Raw genomic sequence first — 24,784 nt, 5'->3', positions numbered from 1 at the left:
AAAGTCTGTGAATAACAAATGCTGGTGAGAGTGTGGAGAGAGGGGAACACTCCTACACTGTTGGTGAGACTGTAAATTTGCACAACCACTATGGAAAACAGTGTGGAGGTTTCTCAAACAACTACCGATAGATCTTCCATATGATCCAGCAATCCCGCTTCTGGGTATACACCCAGAGGAATGGAAATCATCATGTCGAAGGGATGCCTGCACTCCCATGTTCATCGCAGCTCTGTTTACAAAAGACTTTTTACTTGAACTCATTTCTTAACTATAGCAAAGTTGCAAAAGTAGTACAGTTTCCGTACTCTTGTGCGTCTCACCTAGCTTCTCCTAATGTTAACATTTTAAGTAACCATGGTGCAATGATGAAAAACAGGACACACTGCTATTAACAAAGCTTCAGACCTTATTGAATTTCACTTATTTTTCCACCCACGTCTTGTTCTGTTCCACGATTCAATCTAGAGTACCACCTCCATTTAGTTGTTATGTCTCTCTAGTTTCCTCCAGTCTGAAATAGTTTCTCAGTCTTTCTTTGTCTTTCATGACCTTGGCATTTTTAAAGATATTTTCTAATGATTGGAATGAAATTATGCATTTTGGGCAAGAATGTCCTGTAACGATGCCGTGTCTTCAGTGTATGGTATCAAAAGGTTCATGATGTAGATATATCTTAACACTGGTTAAGCTGATGCCTGACAGTTTTGTAGTTAATACGTATCTTTAGGGAAATACTTTGTGGCTATGCAAATATGCTTCTTTTCAAGCTTTTGCTGATTAATTTTAGCTTCCGTCAGTGGATTTTGTCTGCGACGGTTATTACTGATGTTTTGGCCTAATGGTGATTTTCTATTTCATTCTTTCCTTCTACATTTATTAGTGGAATTCTGTTGTAAGGGAGAGCTATCCTAGCTTCTGCCATTTATTTGTTTATTTATTTATATCAGTAGGGATTAATGGATATTTATTTTATATTATAAAATCCAATATTATTATTATTTTGCTGCTCATCAAAATTGTGCCAGATTTGAACATTAGAAGATCCTTTAGGTTGGCACTTGCGTTCTTTTACGTCTCCATCTCTTGAGTACTTTCTTACTTTTTGAAATCTACAAGATGTTCTAGTCTCCTCTTTCATTTTCCCAGCCCCACCCTGACATTAACTACTTTTCCAAGGTGTTTTGGTTGCTTTTATTGGAAAATAGCATTTAGAAGTCCAGATGTGAAAACTAAGCGGGTTCATTGCTACTGGGATGTTATTGCTACTAGGAATTTTCAGAAGACAGAACAAGGAAATATATGTACATATATAACTTTTATTCTAATTCAACTCCACATGATTCATTTTGTGCCTCCCCTTTCTTCATTTGTAATTTCTTTCTCCAATTGTGAGAAATTCAGCTTTCGTTACCTACAATATATTTCCTTATTTGTTCAATTCTAATATACACGTAGAGTAGTTTTAGAATTGTTAACCATACCCTGTGAGAAACATATTTACTTAATAGATTACAGAATTTACATGCAGTTCTTTTTATTTGTAGCCATAGAAGAGGTCAATAAATTGTTTCCCAAAGTTATTCAGATTAGTTCTTTCTTGCCCACCTCCTTCAGTGTGTTTATTCATTATTGATATTGTTAAGTTCATTGGTTAGTGTTTGTATTTTATATTGGGTCCCTCCCACCTATATCTTCCATATTTTAGCCATCATGAGTAATGCTCCAACGAACATTAGAGTGCAGATATCCCTTCAACATACTGATTTCAGTTCCCTTGCATATATACCCACAAGTGGGATTGTCTGATCATATGGTAGTTCTATTTTAGTTTCTTGAGGAGCCTCCATACAGTTTTCCATAATGGGTGTACTAATTTACATTCTCACCAACGATGTGTAAATAAGAGTTTCCTTTTCTTGGCATCCTTTTCAACACTTATCTTTTGTCTTTTTGATAAAAGCCATTCTAACAGGTGTGGGATGATATCTCACTTGTGGTTTTGATTTGCATTTCCCTAAAGATTGGTGATGCTGACCATTTTTTCATGTACCTGTTGTCCATTTGTATGTCTTCTTTTGGGTAATGTCTATTCAGATACTTTGCCCATTTTTTAATCGCATTATGTGTTTTGTTGCTATTGAGTTGTTTGAATTCTTTATATATTTTGGAATGTTAACCTCTTATCAGCTGCATAGTATGTAAATATTTTTTTCCATTCCATTGATTGTCTCTTCATTTGTTAATTGTTTCCTTTGCTGTGCAGAAGCTTTTCAGTTTTATGCTATCCTATTTGTTTACTTTTGCTTTTGTTGCCTGTGCTTTTGGGGTCCTATTCAAAAAATCATTGATCAGACCAATGTTGTGGAGCTTTTCTTCTATGTTGTCTCCTAGTAGTTCTGCAATTTCAGGTATTAAATTAAAGCTTTAATCCATTTTGAGTTGACTTTTGTATATGATCTAATTTCATTCTTCTGCATGTGGATACCTAGTATTCCCAACATCACTGAATGAAGAGACTGTCCTTTCCCCATTGTGTGTTCCTGGCATTTTTGTCAAAAAATCAGTTGACGGTAAATGGGTTTATTTCTGGGTTTTCTATCTTGTTCCATTGGTCAGTGTCTCTGTTTTTATGCCGGTACCATGCTGTTTTGATTACAATCACTTTTGGAATGTATTCTGAAATCAGGGAGTATGATGCCTCCAGTTTTGTTATTGCTCAAGATTGCTCTGGCTATTCAAGGGTCTTTTGTGGTTCCATATGAATCTAAGGATTTTTTTCCCATTTCTGTGAAAAACAACATTGAAATTTTGATAGAGATTGCACTAAGTCTGTAGATAACTTTGGGTAGTATGGACATTTTTGCAATATTAATTCTCTTAATTTATAAATGTGGGATATCTTTCCAATTATTTGTGTTTTCTTCAGTTTCTTTGATCAGTGTCTCATAGTTTTCAGTGTACAGGTCTTTTACATCCTTAATTAAATTTAAACATAAGTATTTAAATTTTTTTGTTGCTATGGTAAATGGGACTATTTTCTTAATTTCCTTTTCAGATAGTTCATTATAGAAATGCTCCTGATTTTTGTATGTTAATTATGTACCATGGAACTTTACTGAATTTGTTTATCAGTTTTAACAGTTTTTGGTTGAATCTTTAGGGTTTTCTATGCATATGATATGCTGATCATGTCAATCAGCAGATGGAGACAATTTCACTTCTCCCTTTCCTATTACTATGCCATTTATTTCTTTCTCTTGGCTGATAGTTGCTATACTTTTAAGTCATTTCTATCCCCATAAATTGAGTCTGTCTCTTTAAATCATGTGTCTGGCCCTTTTATAGGGCATCTGTCTCTTCAAATCACTTGTTTGATCCCCTTATACGTCATGTGAGGCTTTAAACTGTGCATGTTTGTAATTCCTTTTGTGTATTCTGTGCTCTATTCTACCTGGTTACCTTTTTAGTATTTTCAGATTTAGGGTAGATTTAGTATTTTTATTTTTTATTTTTTTAAAAGATGACCCGTAAGGGGATCTTAACCCTTGACTTGGTGTTGTCAGCACCACGCTCTCCCAAGTGAGCAATCGGCCATCCCTATGTAGGGATCTGAACCCGTGGCCTTGGTGTCATCAGCACCACACTCTCCCGAGTAAGCCACGGGATTTAATATTTAATATTTTTAGTGGTTGTTTCATTTCACTTTTCACTAATGCCCCTCCTTTATGTTTCCTACAGTTGATCTCTCTTTGGTAGCTACAGAATCTTGAATTGGGGCAAGTGTGGTGAAGGAGCATGAGAAATTCCAGAGCTGGAATATTTTTTCCCCTCACACACTGTTATTTTGCAGTATGACTGTTTTTTCTTCTTAAGTCATGCCGCGGGTGTGATTCTGCACAGAATATTTATACTTGTAAAAATACTTAGTATTTTAAGGAAGTTGATTACTACAGACTCTTGATTTTAACTGCATGAGTGTCCCACAAAACTATATATTTATGTATGTATTTAGTGAAAATACATGACAGAATTTGAAAAATATAAAAATGTCCTGTGAGCAATTCAGTGCCTCACATTGGAACATAGGGTGCCTCAAAGTTCATTAATAGTATAATATCTAGATTTCAGTGTATCATGATCTTATTATTCCCCTGAATACCTTTCATACTCCATGTATCAAGATTACTTATAGCACCACCACTTAGAGGTAGAAACTCCTACTTTTTGCATATATTCTTTTAGAGGTGTTCTATATATTTTAACTGAATTGACAGTGTTATATTTACCTTTTTAATTCACTTTCTAAATTGCTATCGTTATATAAACATTCTTTGATTTAATTAAAAATTATTCACTAATTTTACTTTTACTGGATACATAACATTTTCCTTATGCTAAGTGATAGTTTGAAAATTGGCTTTTAAAAATAACTCTGTGATGAATATTTTGGTGCATAAATCTTGGTGCACATTTTGGATTATTTACTTAGGTTAAATCCCAGGAACTTGAAATAGCCAGTGGAAACATATCAGCATATTTAATGATAATCGTATGTATTGCCAAATGGCTTTGCATTAAGTCCGTATCTATTCACACTCTCATTAGCAAAGTATAAGAGAAATGACACATCACACTGTAATTTCCAGTGCTATTATCATTAAAAAGTACTTTGCTAACTTGAAAGTAAAAATACGCTAATTGATGTTTTTTGTTATCACTGAAGAGGCTGAACGCTTTTTCTATTTTATTCGTATTTGTATTTCTTTATTGGAGTATAGTATTATTAAAGGCTTAGGCATTTTCTTATTGATTTTTAGGAGTTCTTTACATGTTTATGTTTTTAGTGATTTCATTGAAATATTTCTTGAAATTATTTTCCCATTTAAAATTTTGCTTGTAATATTTTAACAGAAATAATTAGAGTTCTATGTTGTCATAGCTATGTATCTTTTCTGTATAATTTCTTCTAGTAAGATCACTTACGAATAAAAATATTTTTCTAAATATCATGCCATGCTATAATTTCTTTCTGTGATAGGCATGTGAGACTATATTGCTGCTGAAGCAACTCTGGCCAGAAGGATCTGACATTCGGCGTGTCCTTTGTGTTACTTCATGCTCATTGTCTTTAAGAATATACCATAACTTTTTAGAAAACAGAAAGAAGACCACCTCTAACCAGAAAAGTAACGTCAAGCAGGTGTGATTGTTATAACTTTACTGGGAAACACCATTGCCCTCCACTTATGAAATTTTATTGATTTTCATCTACTATTTCCTTCATTTGGTACTTTTTGTTTTTCCTTTATTTGTTTGAATAAAAATTAATTATTTGTATACAAAAAATAGGGAAAAAACTAGATTTGTGTTTATAAGGAAATATCTATTGTGCCATTATATCATTTAGTGTTTTCTGTATAGAAAGATGTTTCACTTGGTACATATTTAGTCTAAATCATACAAAGGGAGGGGCAACAAAACAGGATATTAGCACTCGGTGGGTGCCTACTATACTACAATGTTTTGGGCCGTTTGTATTCATTTTGCCATTAAATTCTCACAAGAGTATTTCAAATAAGATGCTATTAATCCTATTTCACATATGGGAACACAGAGGTTCAAATAGTTCAGGTAGGTAACATTCCTCAAAGCAAAGGTATTAAACAGGAGTGTGGATTGTATCTTGTGCGATTCCACAATATCAAACTATCTTTTAAAAGAACATTTCTACTGTAGTGTCTTGGTGGAGAGATACCAAAGTTCTTAAACTTCTTTATGACTGACAGGGTGCATCAAGAATCTGTTGGCCAGTCTGGATTCTCTCTCCGCAGTGGATTGAATTATGTCTCCCCCAAACTCACTGAAGCTTGAATTGTGTCCCCCAAGTTTTATGTATTAGAAACTTGGCCCCCACTGTGACTGTTGAGGGGGTGGGAAGTCCTATTAAGGTAATCGAAAGGTGGAGCCTTGAAGAGGTGATTGGGTTGTAGGACCGTGCAGTAGTGAGTGGATTAAAAATGGTGGGCAAGGGCGTGGTTCTAAGGGCTTTAAAGGAAGAGGAGAGTCTGTCTTTCTCTCTCTGCTCTCTCTGCTTCCACCATCTTGCAATGTGAGACCCCTGGGTCACTGTCACCACCACCAGATGGGCTTTGGACTTCCCAGCCTCGGAAACTGTAAGCAATTAATTTCGTTTTTCTTTATAAATCACCCAGTTCCAGGTATTTTGTTATAAGCAAAATAAACAGACTAATACACTCCCCAGCTGAGCAGTCATCTCTACATATATGTGCTCATGGTCATTCATGAACACACACATACATGCTCACACACTCAGACATACATGTTTACATGTACTATTCTGTATACAATCTGATTACTGGGGGATTCTTGGCTAAAGATTCCTATTGAAGAAAAGTGAAGTTTTGTCTCTTTCATCCACAATTTCAGAAATGTTTAGGCCCCATCATATTCTATCTAGTAACTTTTACCAAAAAATGTATTTTTATTTTCCAATATTTCCTTGAATATACTTTCAGTGAAACATTTCTACATGATTCGGCATTTTATTTTAAATCATTCTCACAAAAATGACACTGAGTCAAATGTTTCGCTCTGGAACTTCTAATCAATTGTTAGACCCTATGTGGCCCTCTGGAGGCTCCCTGATGAAGTCTTACTCTTGCTTCACGGATGACTGCCAACATTTGAAGATAGCTATGACATCCTTGTCCCACCATATCAAATATGTCCACTTCTTCACCTGTGTTCTCACTGGGCACATTTTGCATATATGTTGCTATCTGGTGTGCTCACCCTGGCAATTTTCAATATTACTTTTAAAATATGATGACTTGGACAGGATAGAGCATTGAGTGTGTGGCTTCATCAGTCCAGAATCCTGGGGGATCGTGACTTCATTAGCTGCATGATCAGCTTATGTAAAGTTTGGCTTAACTGAAAATCCTGAAATGTTTTATGTTAACTACTATTAAGTTGGGAGCTTTCCCTTCCCTTTATATCACATCTGTATAAATGCAGTCAAGTTTATGTATGAAGAAGAGGACTGTCTAAAAAATATAGACTGAAGAATGTAATAACACACAATTCCTGCACAGCAAAGCATGCTGCTAGCTTTTGTGGTGCTGCATGTTTATTATGCAATGTCACAGCCTGCTATTCTCTGGTTTACCTTCTTTATTTTATCCAGATGGGAAGTAATTGCTTAACCCTGCAGGAGATGGAAGATTTATGTAAACTGCATTGTCTCAGTGTGGTTTTTCTACTCCACCTACCTCTTTCTCAAAGAGCGTGTACTAGAGTCATCACTTCTCGCTGGATTAATAACATTCAGACTTCATTAAAAATGGTAAATATACTCTTTATTAGTTTATTATTTTTTTCAATTGTTTGATAGATAAAAAACACAATAACCTTCAAAATAGATTTATATGAGAACAATGTTAGCCCTTTGGGAACTTTAAAGTTTTAATGTCCTAAATCAAGGTTTCAACAAGTGTGTTTGGTAGTAATAACAAACAGCATGATATACATCCAATCTAATATGACCAAGGAACTGAAATACATCTAGTGAATGGGAACAGAAAGAATATGGGGGAGTGATGAAGCTGCAGAGGTGGGTAAGAGACAAATCATGTAAGACACTACATGTCCTATTAAAAGAATGGAGATATAGGGCAGGACCTGTGGCCCACTCGGGAGAGTGTGGTGCTGGGTAGAGCCGAGGCCGCTGGTTCGGATCCTATATAGGGATGGCTGGTGCGCTCATTGGTTGAGAGTGGTGCAGACCACACCGTGCTGAGGGTTGTGATCCCCTTACCGGTCCAAAAAAAAAAAAAAAAAAAAAAGAATGGAGATATAACTTGATGTAAGCACAATTAGAACCAATTGAATGGTTTCAAGCAGATGCATGGCGCTCCTATTTTTAAAACTTTCTCAGGCTTGCAATGCACAGCATGCACTGTAAAGGCAAAACAGTGGATTGGGGGAAATTACGTGACTCTTACCTTAGTCACATAAAGTGTTGATGGTGTTAGAAACGAAGGAAGTGGTAAGTAGGGATGAATAGCAGTGAGCAGTTTTCAAGAGTTATTTAAGGGTTAGAATTGACAGGTGTAGTCATCGAATGTGAAGCACCAGGGAAAGGGAGGAACAGCATAAGTTCATTGGAAATACTGAGTTCAAATCGCCAATGAAATGTCCATATGGATATATCTACTAATATCTAGTAATTTGAAATACTGATTTGGATTTAGGAGATTGGAATGAGCTGAAGATAAAAATTTTGGACTTATTAGCCAATGGATATTAATTGATGCTATGGTAATAGATGAAATAATTTTGGGAGAGAGGTATAATAAGGGGGCTTAGGACAGAGAGACCTGAGATAGTCCAATATTAAGCAATTAAGTATAGGTTCAGACACTGGCCAAAGACACAGAGAATGAATTCTAGATGGATGGAAAGGGAATCCAAGAGAGTGAATTGTTCTGAAAGCCAATACAACTGGGCAGTTCAAAAGGTGGGTTAATAGTACCAAATACTGTAGAGAATTGTAGGAAGTGGAGGACTGGAAAGTACACACTGAGTTTAATGGCACAGGGCTCACTGTTGATTGTAATTAGAAGACTAAGATCTAGGGTGTGTCTGTGAGAACACAAAATTGGGATAGAGTGGTGGGGGTCACTGGACGAAAGAAGTTAAAGAAATGTTGAAATAATTGTCTATTGGGAGGTTGAAGCTATCTGTGATGCTGATATGACTGAGGCAGAGGGACAAATGTGAGCCAGGTGTGGAAATCATCATCATTAAGAGAGCAAGAAACGTGGGAAATGAGCATGCTGAGGAGGACTGTGAGTAGTACAGACAGGTGGACGACGAGCTTTTATAGAACAGGGAAGAAGAAGAGTTTGGAAGGAATGAGTTGAAATATGGTTATCAAAAAATTAAAACATATTTATGATCTACTTTGCTTCTTTGTTACTACATTAGATAATCGAATAACTACCATACTTTCAATGTAGTGATAAGTATCAATACGTATCTCTAGATATTTGTAACACTTGTAATGGAAAAGTATCTGTGATTTCTACTGATGTCAAATCCCAGCTACTACACAGGATGGTGGTATCGTCTGGGTTCATAATTGAGGAAAATATAATTTTTGTCACTAGTAAGCAAAAACAAAAATGAAAGCATAATTTTCACATCTAAGTTAATGAACTCCCTGAATGTTATCAGTTGAAGAACTCCTCTTTTCTGTACCACCTCCCTTCTCGCAGCCCCCTCCTCCAGCTGAATTGGCATATGCCATCACTTTACCAATTGGAAAAACATATGCCAAATTCCTGGCTTCTAAAATAATAATTATTGATCCATGTATAAAAATATTATTGAAAAAAGTATGCAGCCAACTACCTCCTTCTGCCCCTACTGCATTTCCTCCCTTCTCTCAACCCCCATTAAATGTCCATGAGATGAGAGGGAGAGAGTTGGAGAACAAATGAAGGGGTGCCATAAGTAGGGTGGGAAGGGCATGATAGAGTTTCCCCTGAAGTTTCAGGAGTCTGAGCATAAGAAGAAGCTGTGCTGCAGTCCTCAGGTTGTAGGTCGGGAGACAGACAGCTTCACCTAGGAGACCTGTGGTTCCACATGCCAGAGAACTGTGTAGAAAAGGCAGTGTGTTGTCTAGGCATGAAGTTATGGAAGACGGTCTCCTGTGCTTCCAGTGGGAGGGCATCTGGAAGTTCGTGTGGGCTCTAAGTGAGTCATGCTGCTTGGTTGAGAGGGGAGAGGGGACCTGTTAGTCTTCAAAGAGTTCTCGAAAGCCCGTTGACAGAATAGAATGGGAGGGCTGTATTTTAGTAGATTGCTGGCTCCAGGGAGCCAACAGGAAGCCATTCAGTGGCCATTGACCATCCATTCATTCTCCATTCAAGGGATCTGGGTATGTGCCTATGTAGAATACTGGAGAGTGATGTGTAACTGGAGACAACCAGACTGATCAGTGGGTACCCCTTTCTTGCTGAAATAAGGATGGCACTTGTATAAATGCCCCTGTCAAAGTCTGGCATGGGACTGGTGGAGGAGACTCATAAAAGGAATAGATCTGAGTGGGACTAATAAGTAAATGCATTGGACCTATTTTACCTGGTAGTGCTTAGATTATATTTAGGATATTATCATAAAATTCAGGTATGTACATTTCTTGCATATCTGAGTTTGTATCTATAAACACCCAACTGTTCTAACAGAAGTTTTAAAAGGTTTTGTGATGCAGTAATTTTAGATGTGGTAAACACAGTCCTGTGTAGATTCTTTTGATGCTTGGGTGAGAAAATACATTCCTGTATTGCCAATCCCTTTGGGGAAATTTCCTCTAGGTGTTTTGATAGTCTGACAGGAGGTGGCAGACTATGTTAACTAAAAAAGGGTAGCAAAACTCCATTTCTAGCTTCTATTCAATTTACTTCAGATATTTTAACATATGTCATTTCAGGTTAATACATTAAACCTGTTGATAATACATGACAGATATTGAAATAATACAGTACTGCATCGATATTGTGCTATGACATGTGAATTTATTTCTCAGAAATATTTGTTTCTTTTGTCAACTTTATATAGGTTGACTTGTTTGTGCTCAACTACTGAATGGTATGAATGTAATATTTATGGTATTGATTTCAGATTGAAATGTATGTTCTCTATGTACAATTGTTGTTTATGAAGAATTTTCTACATAAACTTTTCTACATTTTTTTTTTACACACAGTGAAGCATTAGTTGAAAAGGACATTACAAAAGTCTTTGTAAATTTTAGAATATTCTAAGATGACCTTGTGGTTTTAGTTTGTAGAAAACAACAATCCTTAATTAGGATGGCATGGATTGCTGGAAATTATAGGGTAGCTACTATTATTCTGCACTTGTTTTATGTGTTTACTCTACCTCGATTATTTCATTTAAACACATCAACAGTCCTCTTATGTCCTCTTTTACAAATGAAAATCTCAGACTCAGAAAGACTATGTGGTCTGTTGGCACAGCTAGTAAATGACCAAGTTGATATCTGATTTCTGCTCTGTTCAGCTTCCGCATATATACCCTACAGTGTGACAGCTGATCATCCCATAGTCAACCACCCTCTTGCCTTTCCCATACTCCGTGCTTCATTTTGGTAGCACTTGATAGGTTGAAGTGTAATTTCAGGTAGCCTCTGAAATTTTCATGATAAAGGAAATTTTTTGAGGTCTCTGAAGAAAGCAACTAAGCAGATCATAGAAGAAAATAGTTCCATTAGGTTTATTCTGAATATTGACACATAGATACCACACTAGAGGCACTTCTTGTACGCAGTGAATAAAATGAGGAACTGCTGCTGCACGGCTTTCACCTGTTACTAGTAAGTCAGCGGTATTACGGGAGTGGGATCAGGCGAAAAAAACCTACATAGCGGTGGTTCTCAAAGTAGTTTCCTGACCAACGGTATCAGCAGTACCCAGAAACTTCTTAAAAATGCCAATTCTTAGGCCTCACATCAGACCTACTGAACCAGAAAGTCTAGGGCTGATGCCCAGCAATCTGTGTTTTATTCAACAACCTTTCTAGGTGAGGCTTATGCTGAAGTCTTAGAACCATGGTTCTGTGGCTCTTCGGAGTTCTCTATAGTGTTTCGTATGCGGTGGTTGGGATGTTCTTGCTTCTTTGATATTAATAACTTTGTCATGAACCTTGGGTTGCCTCCCTAATTTGTCTGGTTAGAGCTGGGATGTTAAGAGCAATGGCCAATTGCCCTAAATGGATATAGAAATGTAGGTAGTCTGGACTGAAATGGTCTGTTCATTTAAAAGAAATACCAGATTCCACACCTAGCATGAAAAATATGCAAACTATCTTGTTAATATTTTTACACTGGTTACATGCTTAAATGGTAATATTCTGGATATGTATTAAATGAAATAAATTATAAAAAGTAATTTAAGCTTTTATTTTGAATGTGACTTCTAGAAAATTTAAAATAACATGCAGCTTGCCCATATTACATTTCTACTGGACAACACTGGGTTAAAGTTCCATATCAAACCAGATCAATTGTTCACATTTGGAACACACTTGTGTTTTGTTATTAAAGGAATGTGGGGCAGAGAAGCCTCAGTCTCTCTCTTTTAACTTAACTCCTCTGGCCACTGGAAGCTTTTCATTGACTGAAACCTTGACTAGGTTCTCACTTCACTGATGCTGCTTGCCCATGTCTACCCTGAAGTGTAGTCAGTGAAGACAGCTTGACTTGCCTGTGTTAGGTGGGAACAAAGCCGCACAGCCTGACTGACTATCATAAACCTGTTAGGTTGATACCAGCGGAGGTGGACGGGAATCTTTGAATTTGAAGGCTCTGGTATCTCCTAGATCACTGAACAATCAAAAGTGCCTTTTTCTTTTAAATATTTTTTTTGATCTGAAAGTTCAATTGGAAAACATTAAAACCTAAGTAAAGAACAGAGGTGCATTTGAAACAGAAATATTTCTGTAGCCTTGGGACTCTATCTGTGGATCAAAGCATGAGAACAAACTTGTATTGAGTTAAATACCGACTTTCCTGATTCAGGAGAAGGAACTATACTGAATTCAAGTTTTGGTCAATATTGGTTTTATTTTATGCTTTAATCTTCTAAGGTATATGAAGCATACATCATTACCCAGCCTGAATGGGCTTACATTAATAAGAATTGAAACAGCCCTGTCCACTGCCTTTCAGTTGGACTATGGAAACTTATAAAGTCATTCTATTGTTTATTTCTAGTATAAAAATTGCCAATAACTTGGTTTTATTTTCAATTTTCAGAAAAGGTGGTGTGAATATTTCATCCTAAGTAATATAAACATTTTTGAATTTTGGAATATGAATTTAACTCACCTGCCTGACTTAAGTGATGAGCCTTTACTGAAGAATATTGTTTTTTACTATGAAAATGAGACTGTACAAGGTACCATCTTACTATATTATAATTATATATTCATGTAGAGATAAACATTATAAAGGATTTAAAACTTCAGAATAATTTTTCTGTACTTCCAACATATAACATAGCAAGAATTTTCTTTTCTCCCAATCTTCGTTTACATACGTATATAACTTCTATTTACTCACAATCAGAATGAATTTTGCATTCTAAAATATTTTTTCATTTAATATTACTTCAAAAGTAGTTTTTGGAAAAAATATGTTTATGTGTTTGGCATTTCCAGGTAATTTTTAACAGCTGAATTTTCCAATTAATCATATGCATAATATTTCTTCATAAAAGTATTCTAATTAATGTAATTATACCATTACTATAATATGTTTAGTAAATTGTAAATATTTTCCAGAAGATAAAGCTGATTTGCATATTTGTTGTATGTAATTTGTTTTCCTTTCTCTGAATTTTTTTCTTAGAAAACGTTTTCTGATGTTTCTTAAGAGCCAAATTAAAATAAAACACATTTTGAGAGAACTATAATTGAGCATTATTAAACCTCCTTTGACCTCTAGGATTTGGTTCCTTCATATTGTAAACATTGGAATGAATTGGTGACATATAAATTTAACAATCCTCTACAAGTTTTCTATTCTCTGAAAAATCATAGTTTTTATTCAGTTTTATTGATTGTAAAGTTGTGTGTGGCATAATATTTTTTATTACCTTAAAGAATAAATATTCACCATCTGTTATTGTCAGTTGAGATAGTTATAATTTTAATGTAGTTATCAAATAGAAAAACAAGATAAACTTTAGAATCTGCCATCTCATAGTCAACACTAAATGACTATTTTCATTTAGGTCCAGTATGGAACTCACTGAAAATTTCACTATTTGACAAGTATTTCAGAAAACGTGTGTATTTAATCAAAACGTGTGCTTCTGTATATGTGTGGATGACTTTTAATAGTTAGTGTTTTTAATTGTTACATAGGGCTGCATTTGGATTTGGGAAAAGTCATTATGAAGGATTATGAACATCTCTGGGATACCGTATCAAAGTTAGTCGGAAAGTTTGATGTTGGAAAGCCATTTCCTTTGAGAACAACAAAACTTCATTTTCTTGGAAATAATCCATCACCAATCAGAGGTAGTAAGTTTCTAAATTAATTTGAAATGAAAGCATTGTTCCTCTGAAAATGTTTTGAAAATACCACTAAATGCTTCAAGTATAAATGATTTTCTAGCACTATGCATTTTAGTAATAAAAATAAATTACCTTTATTGTCATATCTTCAGGGTGGTATGTTATAACTACTATTCTGAAGCTTTATGTTTTGCTTGTAATTAATGGTGTTGCCAGTTTAAAAAAACAGCCTGGACTTTCATTTCCAGCAGTATGGCAGTATAGATCAACCGAAAATCTTTTTGTGCCAAACATGGAATTGCTAGATAAGAGACACCAAACATCTTTTTTGTAATTATAGCTAAGCTCAAAACAGTAGAAGGAGGATCCTGGGGGTCAAAAAATGAAGAGGGAGCTAAAAGCTTTGTGGAAAGTCAATGCCCTAGTTGTTGCCGCCGTGGGGAGTATTTACTGATCTCAGTGATCCAGAGGCTTGCATCCTAGCTGCCCTGGGCAGGGACAGGATACAAGGTCAAAGAAGAAGGTGATGATAGAATTCAGACCTCTACGCAAAGCCAGGATCCAGGATCCTTAGTAGCATAACTAAATGGCTAGATCTTCTCAAACCTGCTTTTCAGAAAGGAAAAACAACGAACTAATCTCACTGGGCCTGGTCTGTAGGTGGATCAAAATAAATTGCTCTGACAATCTGGGGTTTAGATTTAAACTATTAGCAGGGTCAAGACAACTCTAAGCCAAAAAATTAACTTAAAGGGATCAAAGGGGTCTGGCAAATTCTCTGTAGTGGAACACATCATAAATCCTGGTTTTATAAGATTCCCTGCCAAATATGAGTGCAAATACACATTTATAAAACAACTGAGGAAATAAGTCACTAAGATAACAGTCAGCTACAGAACTACAACTCTTAAGTACTTCAGATTTTGTAATTATCAAAAGTAGAATGTACTATATGTGTGTTTAAAAATGCTTAAGGAAATTAAATATGAAATCTGAGTCATAAGATAATAACCAAAGAATGTAAAACAGAATTCACATTTTAAAATAACCAAATTTGTAAACATGAAAACATTGTCCATGAATGGGTTATAAAGCTGATTGAATATTGCTAAAAGGAGAATTTGTGAACTAGAAATAGATTGAATTACTCACACTTAGAAATGAAAAAGTGTCATTATGCTAAGTGGAATAAGCCACACACAGAAAAATACTGCAAGATGTCACTTTTATGTAGAATATATATGTATTGAAGAGACAGAAACAAGAGAACAGAGAGTAAAATGGTGGTTACTTCTGCCTGTGTAGGGAGAAACGAGATGTAAGTCAAAGGGTACAAAGCTGCAGATATTTAGGATAAAGAAGTCTAGATGTACTACATGAGACCTATGGTTAATAATGTTTTATTGTACACTAGTAATCTGGCAAGAGAGTAGATTTTAGGTACTCATCACAAAAAAAGAAAGGTGATAGATGCCGGGAATGCTAATTTTCTTGACTGTAGTACACTTTGCTATGTGTATGTATATCAAGATAAGTATACAAAAACAGTGTTGCACACCTTAAATATATTCAATAAACAGAATTTCACAGAAAAAAAAGACATGATACAAGACATGGAAAATAGAAAGAAGTCTAATCCTTCGGTCATTTGAAGATTCATAAAGAGAGAATGAGCCAATGTGGGTCGTACAATTTTTGAAAAGTTAATGACTATGCATTTGCCTGGATTGATGAAAAACAAGAATTTGCATATTCAGGATGTGTTATGAATCTCAGGTGGGATAAATTAAACACATGCATATATATGCTCATAGAGAAATACATATGCTAGACACAACATGGTGAAATTCTCGAATGTCAAAAATAAAGAAATATCTTAAAAGAACCAGAGGTACCTACAAAGGAAAAAAAATTAGTCTAACAACACAGTTCCCAATAGCAATGACAGAAGTCAGAAGAGAGTGGAATTATATATAATTCTTAAAATACAATTTAAGAATGAAGGAGTAATGTGTACATTTTCAGAAAAACAGAAATTTATCCATTATCAGAGCATCACTGAAGATATTTCTATATGACAAATTTCAGGAAAAAGAAAATGATCCCAGAGGGAAGGGAGAGAGAAAGCTAGTGGGAACTTAGGGTATATCAATATAAGGATATCTCAGAATTTGAGGGAAGAATATATACACTCTTTCCTTCCATTGGGATAAGTTCCACCGTACAAAAGACCCTTGAGTGCAAGTAGTTTATTGATCCCAGGAAGATCCAATAAGGGAGTGATTAGATAAGGAAAGGAAGAGAAGTAAACCAATGCAGGACATGTTAATGAGTGGGTTTCCACTGTCGGCAACTGGAAGTAAATTTCCCTAGTAATTTTGAAATGGTGTAAAACTACCTTGGAGATGTTTTACCTGAAGAACAGGATAGTGGGGGTATTGATCCTCTAACTCCTGTGATGACTTTGGCTGAAGGCTGTCTTTAACACTTCTGACCTGCTCCACCTGGTCTGTATGAAGAAAAGTACTCAGGCAGAGAGTTGCAGGAGCTTGCCATAGGAAAGTGTCAGGGCAAACACAGGAACAGTGAGCACCACGAGGCTAACAGGCAGAGCAATGGCAGGTACCTAGAATTATAAACCAGATATTAAATAAGTAATTCATCAGCCCATTTTGTACAGGAGTATAGTCACATATACCTGTGTATGATCTGTATGATTATCTAGGTGTCTATCATTTATGTACCTAGTCATCCATCCACCCATTCATCTATCCGTCAAGCTATCTACCTACCCACAGTTTTGCCTAAATGCTGTTTATTTCTTTATAATCTGTGTGTTCTAAAATGTTTTAATGTGGGAAATAACTTTATGGGAAGGGCTGGAATTGATAAATGTGTATAAGATCAATGTAAAATGTAACGTGGTTTTAGAAAATAATGTGTAATATTCCCATACAAAATTTTCATATTTGACCTTGTCTTAATTTTTTTGTTTACAGACAGCTCCAAGAAAAAGATGCCTAATTTGGGTTTTATTCCAGTGTCATCTAAGGTGGTTGATAAGTTCGCTGGAGACATTTTGAAAGATTTGCCATTCCTAAAGAGGTATAAGGCCAAAAGTGTGTTTCAATAAACACTTGCGTGGGACGAATGAGTTACTTATTAAAGATCCTTTGAAATGCAGCAGGTTAAATAGAGTCCATTACAAGTAATATGTGTTTGTAACACATAATAAATTTAATATCAAGTTTTTCAATGCCCTTTGACCACTGTTAGGTAAAAATCTATATGGTGTTAATCTTAAAGTAAACCATTTCAGCCTCATGTTTTTAATTAATGAATTAATTAATGAATATTTGTTGATTTTGAAGGGACTGTTAGAGACATGGAATTAATTATGGTTTCTTAAGAATCTAATAAACTGCTTTTTGGATTCTACTTCTCGTATCATATTAGAGAAAGAGAAAAAGAGCTACGATTTTCAAAAATATTATAAAATAAAATTTGTGGTGTGTTATATTTGGAGGACTGCAATTTAAAATATGCAAATATTTCTTTTGTTTCACAGCAACGATCCTATTGTTACTTCACTGATTAAACAAAAGGAATTTGATGAACTCGTGCACTGGCATTCTCACAAACCCCTTAGTGATCATTACGACAGGACAAAGTGTCAATTTGATGGTGAGATCTGTGACTCTGGTGAAATAAATTCAAAGCAATTTCACTCTCTGCCTTGTATTTTATATTGAAAAATTATCATATTATGAGCCACAAATCAAATTTTTGAATAAGAAGAGTCTACTAGATATTTAGAGCTACATCAGGAAAGATGGTAATGAAAAATTCTCACTTGGTTTGCTGATGGTCGTACATATGTAGTATGTGGATGTGTTAGGAAGAAGCACATTAATATGGCTTTGGTGTCCCACAAAAGGTAGAAGCTATTTAAAGGAAAGATGGTTTGTAGTTTAAGAAATCTCTGTATTCCTTGAAGTCAAATATATTAAAACCATGGTCTTTCAAGTAATTTCAGCCATTTTCACACCACCCAGTTGACTGCTTGTGACAAGCACCAGCATTATATCTGCCATCCTGTTCAGGGTGGTTGAAACTACAAAAGGAGGTCCTTGAAACCATTAGCAGTAGATCAACAGAGACTGAAGTAGGGATCTTGTCTCCCTGGCTCATTCTTTGTCTTCATCTCACCTTTGTCTATCCCTGTGCTGACCCCTACCCTCCTTAGTGTTGACAAAACTTACTTTCAGAATAATCTAGGATTGTGCATAGTAAGCATGCTTGTATGAAATAGTTATCAGTCTGCTTATGTAAATAACTAACAAGATCAGGTAAGATGTGTGGGGATAATTTAACCATTAACGTCCTTCAAAGTAGTTTGGTTTGATGTATGTAGATACACACATAGGAAAATTAACTAGCTTAGTTGTTGCACTTCAGTGAGCATTACAGCTTTCTTGAGGGTATGAGAGTAAGTCATATCTTGATTCTTACTTAGGGCTTCCTGCATCAGGGAGAGCTTTATTAAGCTGTCAGGCTCTTGCTCTGTGGCTATGGTTCAGAATAAGGATGTTTTCTATCCAGTGATGCAAGAAGTTGGAATATACTAGATAGTTGTCTTCTTGACTCTGTCTCTACCTTCCTCTTCTTACCCTCATTCACAGGGCACAAGGTAGAGGTAATGCCCATATCTGTCATTTTTTTGTGGCACCATGATATTTTCTTTTGAAGGTAGACCATGAAAGAGTGTTTTGTCACTTTCTGCTTTTAAGTAAGATGAGGAATTGTTCTACAGACAAGAGATAGCCTGATTGAAAGGAGGAGTCGACACCAGTTGACGATCCACTGATCCACCGGAGAGAGCTCGTTTATTAGGCGGCACACACACATATATATGGGGCTTTTAGGGAAGGCTGATTGGCTTAAAATACAATCCCTACTTAGCATACCGCATGGGGCTTGGGGTGAGCTGATTGGTGTGCGATTCGCACCAGCGGGAAGGAGAATACGGAAGAGAAGGGCAACCAGCGCCATGATGGGGTGTGGCTGAGAAGGACTTATGTGATCAGGGTGTGATCCCTTGGGGCATTTGGGTTCTTACATTCCTCCGTGTGATCCCTTGGGGCATTTGGGTTCTTACACTGATTTAAAATTTCCTCTTATCGGGCGACCCCGTGGTGCACTCGGGAGAGTGTGTCGCTGGGAGTGCAGCGGTGCTCCCACCGCGGGTTCGGATCCTATATCAGCGCCGCCGGTCACAGAAAGACAAAAAAAAAAAAAAAAAAAAATTTCCTCTTATCAAAGGCAATCAGATTAAGTTACTGTTTTCAACTAGAAAGAAGAGTGCATGTGTGGGGAAATGGTGTGAAGAATTAGTGAGGGTGCTACTGAAAAAATATAGTAAAGTTACATTTTAAGTGTTTTCTCTTTCAGAAAAATCTAGAGACCCTCGTGTTCTTAGAGCTGTGCAAAAGTATCATGTTTTTCAACGATATTATGGGAATTCATTAGAATCAGTGTCTTCCAAAATCATCGTGACTCAAGCTATTAAGCCAAAGAAGAATTTTAGTGGACCCAAGAGCAAAAAGTCACATGTAGGTTCAACAAATTCTATCAAATATATAACTTTTCTTTTTCTTTTCTTAAATTGATATTTGTTCATTCCTTTGATGGTTTCTTTCCATGCAATGATTCTTCATTTTATATATGATTACTTATTTTACTTACTCATTAAGAAAGTTTAACCTGCATATAGAAAGTTATATATGGTCCTCTATGCATAATAAATATGTATTTATTTGAAATAGAATATAAATTAGTTCAAAATAGATGCTAAAAAAAGGAAAAAGAATATAAGGCATTAGGTGACTAAAGGCTTAGATTTAGAAATGTTGAAGTAGCATTAAAAATATAGTTCTTTATTAATTAATGACAATGAAAATCTTTTTCATATAGGTGGCAAAAATAGGTATGAAATACCTATCTGCTTATTTTTTTGCTTATATTGTAAAGATTGTCCACACTTCTCTAAAGCATTTAAGTAATTAAATAATCCACCACCTTTTTCGGGTACAAGTTTAGAACTCTCTATTTTCCCTTTCTATGTGGGTTGGATTCCTGCAACCTCAACTTTTTCCTTCTTGGGATTTCATTTTTCTACTTTTTCCCAGGGGCCATAATCAGGGATGGAGTACAGGGAGTAAATAAGGAAAGGAAAGTTCAAACCTGTTTCTGGAATAATAATACTAATAGCTTATGATGTGAAAATTATCAGTTAATATTCCTGATAATATTAACATTTAAGTACAGAAATTTTTATGTTAAAACTGGATTTATTGATTTTATGACTTTAGGGGAAGAAAATACATGTTATCCTTTTTAAAAATGGATAACTCACTTAGACTTTAGTCTATTTCCTGGGCCTCAAAGTTGAGGATTAGGGAAGGGCATTTATTTTTATTAAAAGGGCATTTATTATCATTTTATCAAAGGTTTTAATATATTAGAGAGAGACTACCAACTTAACAAAACCAATCACAGACAGAGATGTTTGTCACGTCTGCCTTATCAAATTGAAGTAAGCATAGTGAAGTTGTCAGAAATGAAATATATAAAGACTCAAAAAAGAAAACAAAGAAACATTTCTGCTCTCATTTCTGAATACTTATTTTTAGGAAAATCTTGGCAAGATCAGGAAAGTGGGCCATCTCTTTGCCAGGCCTCCAACTAATTCACAGGGAGGAAGTAGAAGTTTCATAACTTCCAAGGGACAGTCATCAGTCCATCAGTTTGAGGACTTATCAAAAATCTTTTATTTTCTATTCAAGATAACATCAAAAAATGTTCAAGGATTACAATAAAAATTCTGTTTTTCTCTCTCCTTTTTTTAAAAAAATTATTTTATTTTATCAATATACAATGTGATTGATTTTTGTGTCCGTTTACTGAGTCTTCCCTCTGCCCTCACTTTACCCCCTCCCTCCTATCAACCTCATATCTGTTTGCTTGTCTTAACAACTTCAAGGAATTGTGATTGTTGTGTTTTCTTTCCGCCCCTCTCCCGTTTGTTTGTGTATTTATTTATTTTTAGCTCCCACAGATAAGTGAAAACATGTGGTATTTCTCTTTCTGTGCCTGACTCGTTTCACTTAATATAATTTTCTCCAAGTCCATCCATGTTGTAGCGAATGGGAGTATTTCATTCTTTTTTTATAACTGAGTAGTATTCCATTGCATAGATGTACCACATTTTCCGTATCCACTCATCTGATGATGGACATTTGGGCTGGTTCCAACTCTTAGCTATTGTAAACAGTGCTGCAGTGAACATTGGAGTACAGGAATCCCTTTAACATGATGATTTCCATTCCTCTGAGTATAGTCCCAGTTGTGGAATAGCTAGATCATATGGTAGATCTATCTACAATTGTTTGAGGAACCTCCATACCATTTTCCATAAAGACTGCACCATTTTTCAGTCCCACCAACAGTGTATGAGAGTTCCTTTTACTCCATGACTATGACAGCATTTATCATTCACAGTTTTTTGGATATTAGCCATCCTAACTGGAGTGAGATGGTATCTCAGTGTGGTTTTGATTTGTGTTTCCTGAATGCTGAGTGATGTTGAGCATTTTTTCATCTGTCTTTTGGCCATTTGTGTATCTTCCTTTGAGAAATGCCTATTTAGCTCCTTTGCCCATTTTTTAATTGGGTTACTTGTTTTTTTGCTGTAAAGTTGTTTCAGTTCCTTGTATATTCTGAAAATTAATTCTTTGTCAGATGTTTATATTTTGCAAATATTTTCTCCCACTCTGTTGGTTGTCTTTTAATTCTGTTAATTATTTCTTTTACTGTGCAGAAGCTTTTTAGTTTGATATAATCCCATTTGTTTATTTTTCCTTTGGTTGCCTGTGCTTTGGGGATTGTATTCATGAAGTCTGTGCCCAGTCCTACTTCCTGGGGTGTTTCTCCTATGTTTTCTTTAAGAAGTTTTATTGTTTCAGGGTGCATATTTAATTCTTTAATCCATTTTGAGTTGATTGTGATATATGGTGAGAGGTATGGGTCTAGTTTCATTCTCCTGCATATAGATATCCAATTATCCCAGCACCATTTGCTGAAGAGGCAGTTTCTTCCTCAGTGCATAGACTTGGTGCCTTTGTCAAAGATCAGATGGCTATAGGTGTATGGTGGATTTCTGGATTCTCTATTCTATTCAATTGATCTGTGTGTCTGTTTTTATGTCAGTATCATACTGCTTTGGTTACTATAGCTTTGTAGTATAGTTGAAAGTCAGGTAGTGTTATACCTCCACATTTACTGTTTTTGCTCAGAATTTCTTGGCTATACGTGGTCTTCTGTTATTCTATATAAACGTTAGGATAGTTTTTTCCATTTATGAGAAAAATGTCATTGGAATTTTGATGGGGATTGCATTAAATTTCTATATCACTTTGGGTATTATGAACATTTTCACAATGTTGATTCGTCCAATCCAAGAGCATAGGATATCTTTCCATCTTCTTGTGTCCTCTTTAATTTCTCTCAGCAGTGGTTTGTAGTTCTCGTTATAGAGATTTTTCACATCCTTGGTTAACTCCATTCCCAAATATTTTATTTTTTTGGTGGCTATTGTAAATGGGCTAGCTTTCTTGATTTCTCTTTCTGCATGCTCACTATGGGAGAATAGAAATGCTACTGATTTTTGTGTGTTGATTTTGTATCCTGCAACTTTGCTGAAATCATTTATCAACTCCAAGATTTTTTTTTGTGGAGACTTTACGCTGTTTGATATATAGGATCATGTCATCTGCAAACAGGGACAGTTTGACTTCATCTTTTCCAATCTGGATGCCCTTTATTACCTTCTCTTCTCTGATTGCTCTGGCTAGTGCTTCCAACACTATGTTGAATAGGAGTGGTGAGAGTGGGCATTCTTGTCTAGTTCCTGTTCTTAAAAGAAAGGCTTTCAACTTTTCCCTGTTCAGGATGATATTGGTAAGTGGGTTTATCATACATGTCTTTAATTATGTTGAGATAACTTCTATCTATACCTAACTTGTAGAGAGTCTTTATCATGAACCAATGTTGAATTTTGTCAAATGCTTTTTTAGTGTCTATAGAGATGATCACATGGTCTTTGTGTTTGATTTTATTGATGTGGTGTGTTACATTTATTGATTTGCATATGCTGAACCAACCTTACTTCCCTTGGATGAATCCCACCAGATCATGGTGTATAATTTTGCATATGTGTTGCTGTATTCTGTTAGCTAGTATTTTATTGAGGATTTTTGCATCTATATTTATCAAGGATATTGGCCTGTAGTTTTCTTTTTTTGTTGTATCTTTGTCTGGTTTTGGTATCAGGGTGATGGTTGCTTCATAGAATGAGTTTGGGAGAATTGCCTCTGTTTCAATCTTTTGGAATAGGTTGTAAAGAATTGGTATGACTTCCTCTTTGAAGGTATCGTAGAATTCTTCAGTGAAACCATCTGGTCCTGGACTTTTCCTTGTCGGGAGCCTTCTGATAACAGTTTCAATCTCTTTTCTTGTTATCCATCTGTTCAGATTTTCTACATCTTGGCTCAGTTTTGGTGGTTTGTGTGTGTCCAGAAATTTATCCATTTCCTCAAGATTTTCAAATTTGTTGGCATATAATTGTTTATAGTAGTCACTAAAGATTTCCTGTATTTCTGAGGTATCAGTTGTAATATCACCTTTTCATTTCTAATTTTTGTTATTTGGGTCTTCTCTCTTCTTTTTTTAGTAAGCCTTGTTAATGGTTTGTTAATTTTATTTATCTTTTAAAAAAACCAACTTTTTGATTCATTGATCTTTTGTACTGTTTGTGGGGGTTTCTATTTCATTCAGTTCTGTTCCGATCTTAATGATTTCTTTACATCTGCTAACTTTGGGTTTGGATTGTTCTTGTATTCATGAAGTCTGTGCCCAGTCCTACTTCCTGGGGTGTTTCTCCTATGTTTTCTTTAAGAAGTTTTATTGTTAAGGTGAAGTATTAGGTTGTTTACTTGCCATCTTTCCGTTGTTCTGAAGTAAGCATTTAATGTGAAAAATTTCCCCCTTAGTACTGCTTTTGCAGTATCCCACAGGTTTTGGGATGATGTGTCATTATTTTCATTAGTTTTAATAAATTTTTTGATTTCCTGTTTAATTTCTTCTAGAATCCATATCTCATTAAGTAGAATGCTATTTAATTTCCATGTGTTAGCCTAGTTTCCAGAATTTCATTTGTTATTGATTTTTAATTTTAATCCATTGTGATCTGAAAAAATACATGGGATAATTCCATTTTTTTTTAATTTGTTGAGACTTCATTTGTGACCTAACATGTGATCTGTCCTGGATAATGATCCATGTGCTGATGAGAGAATGAATATTCTGAGGCTGTTGGATGGAATGTTCTGTAGATATCTGCCAAGTCCTATTGGTCTAAAGTGTTGTTTAGATCTTGTGTCTCTCTGCTGATTCTTTGCCTAGATGATCTGTTCAATGTTGGTATTGTAGTGTTCAGGTCCCCTGCTATTATGGTATTAGTGTCTATCTCATTCTTTAGGTCTAATTGTGTCTGCTTTATAAATCTGTCTGCTCTGGCGTTGGGTGCATATATATT

General features: G+C 35.4%; 1 protein-coding gene across 5 annotated transcripts in view; it reads left to right on the top strand.

Annotated features, from left to right (window-relative positions):
• The window catches only part of DDX60 (DExD/H-box helicase 60), a 93,745-nt gene that overhangs the window by 10,234 nt on the left and 58,727 nt on the right, over positions 1–24,784 (top strand). For 4 of the 5 annotated variants that reach the window (XM_063076888.1, XM_063076892.1, XM_063076889.1 and 1 more), the window contains 7 exons: positions 5,042–5,203; positions 7,211–7,369; positions 12,866–13,007; positions 13,978–14,133; positions 17,130–17,235; positions 17,699–17,814; positions 19,582–19,742. In XM_063076888.1, the coding sequence (XP_062932958.1) occupies positions 5,042–5,203; positions 7,211–7,369; positions 12,866–13,007; positions 13,978–14,133; positions 17,130–17,235; positions 17,699–17,814; positions 19,582–19,742 (1,002 nt within the window). The remainder of the gene's footprint in view (positions 1–5,041; positions 5,204–7,210; positions 7,370–12,865; positions 13,008–13,977; positions 14,134–17,129; positions 17,236–17,698; positions 17,815–19,581; positions 19,743–24,784) is intronic. The other variant, XM_063076890.1, reaches the window with a different exon arrangement.

This window comes from Cynocephalus volans, chromosome 13, assembly GCF_027409185.1.
Source record: "Cynocephalus volans isolate mCynVol1 chromosome 13, mCynVol1.pri, whole genome shotgun sequence".
In the NCBI taxonomy this organism is placed as follows: Eukaryota; Metazoa; Chordata; class Mammalia; order Dermoptera; family Cynocephalidae; genus Cynocephalus; species Cynocephalus volans.
Note: the sequence above shows the minus strand (reverse complement) of the source record. Positions and strands in the feature narration are given on the sequence as shown.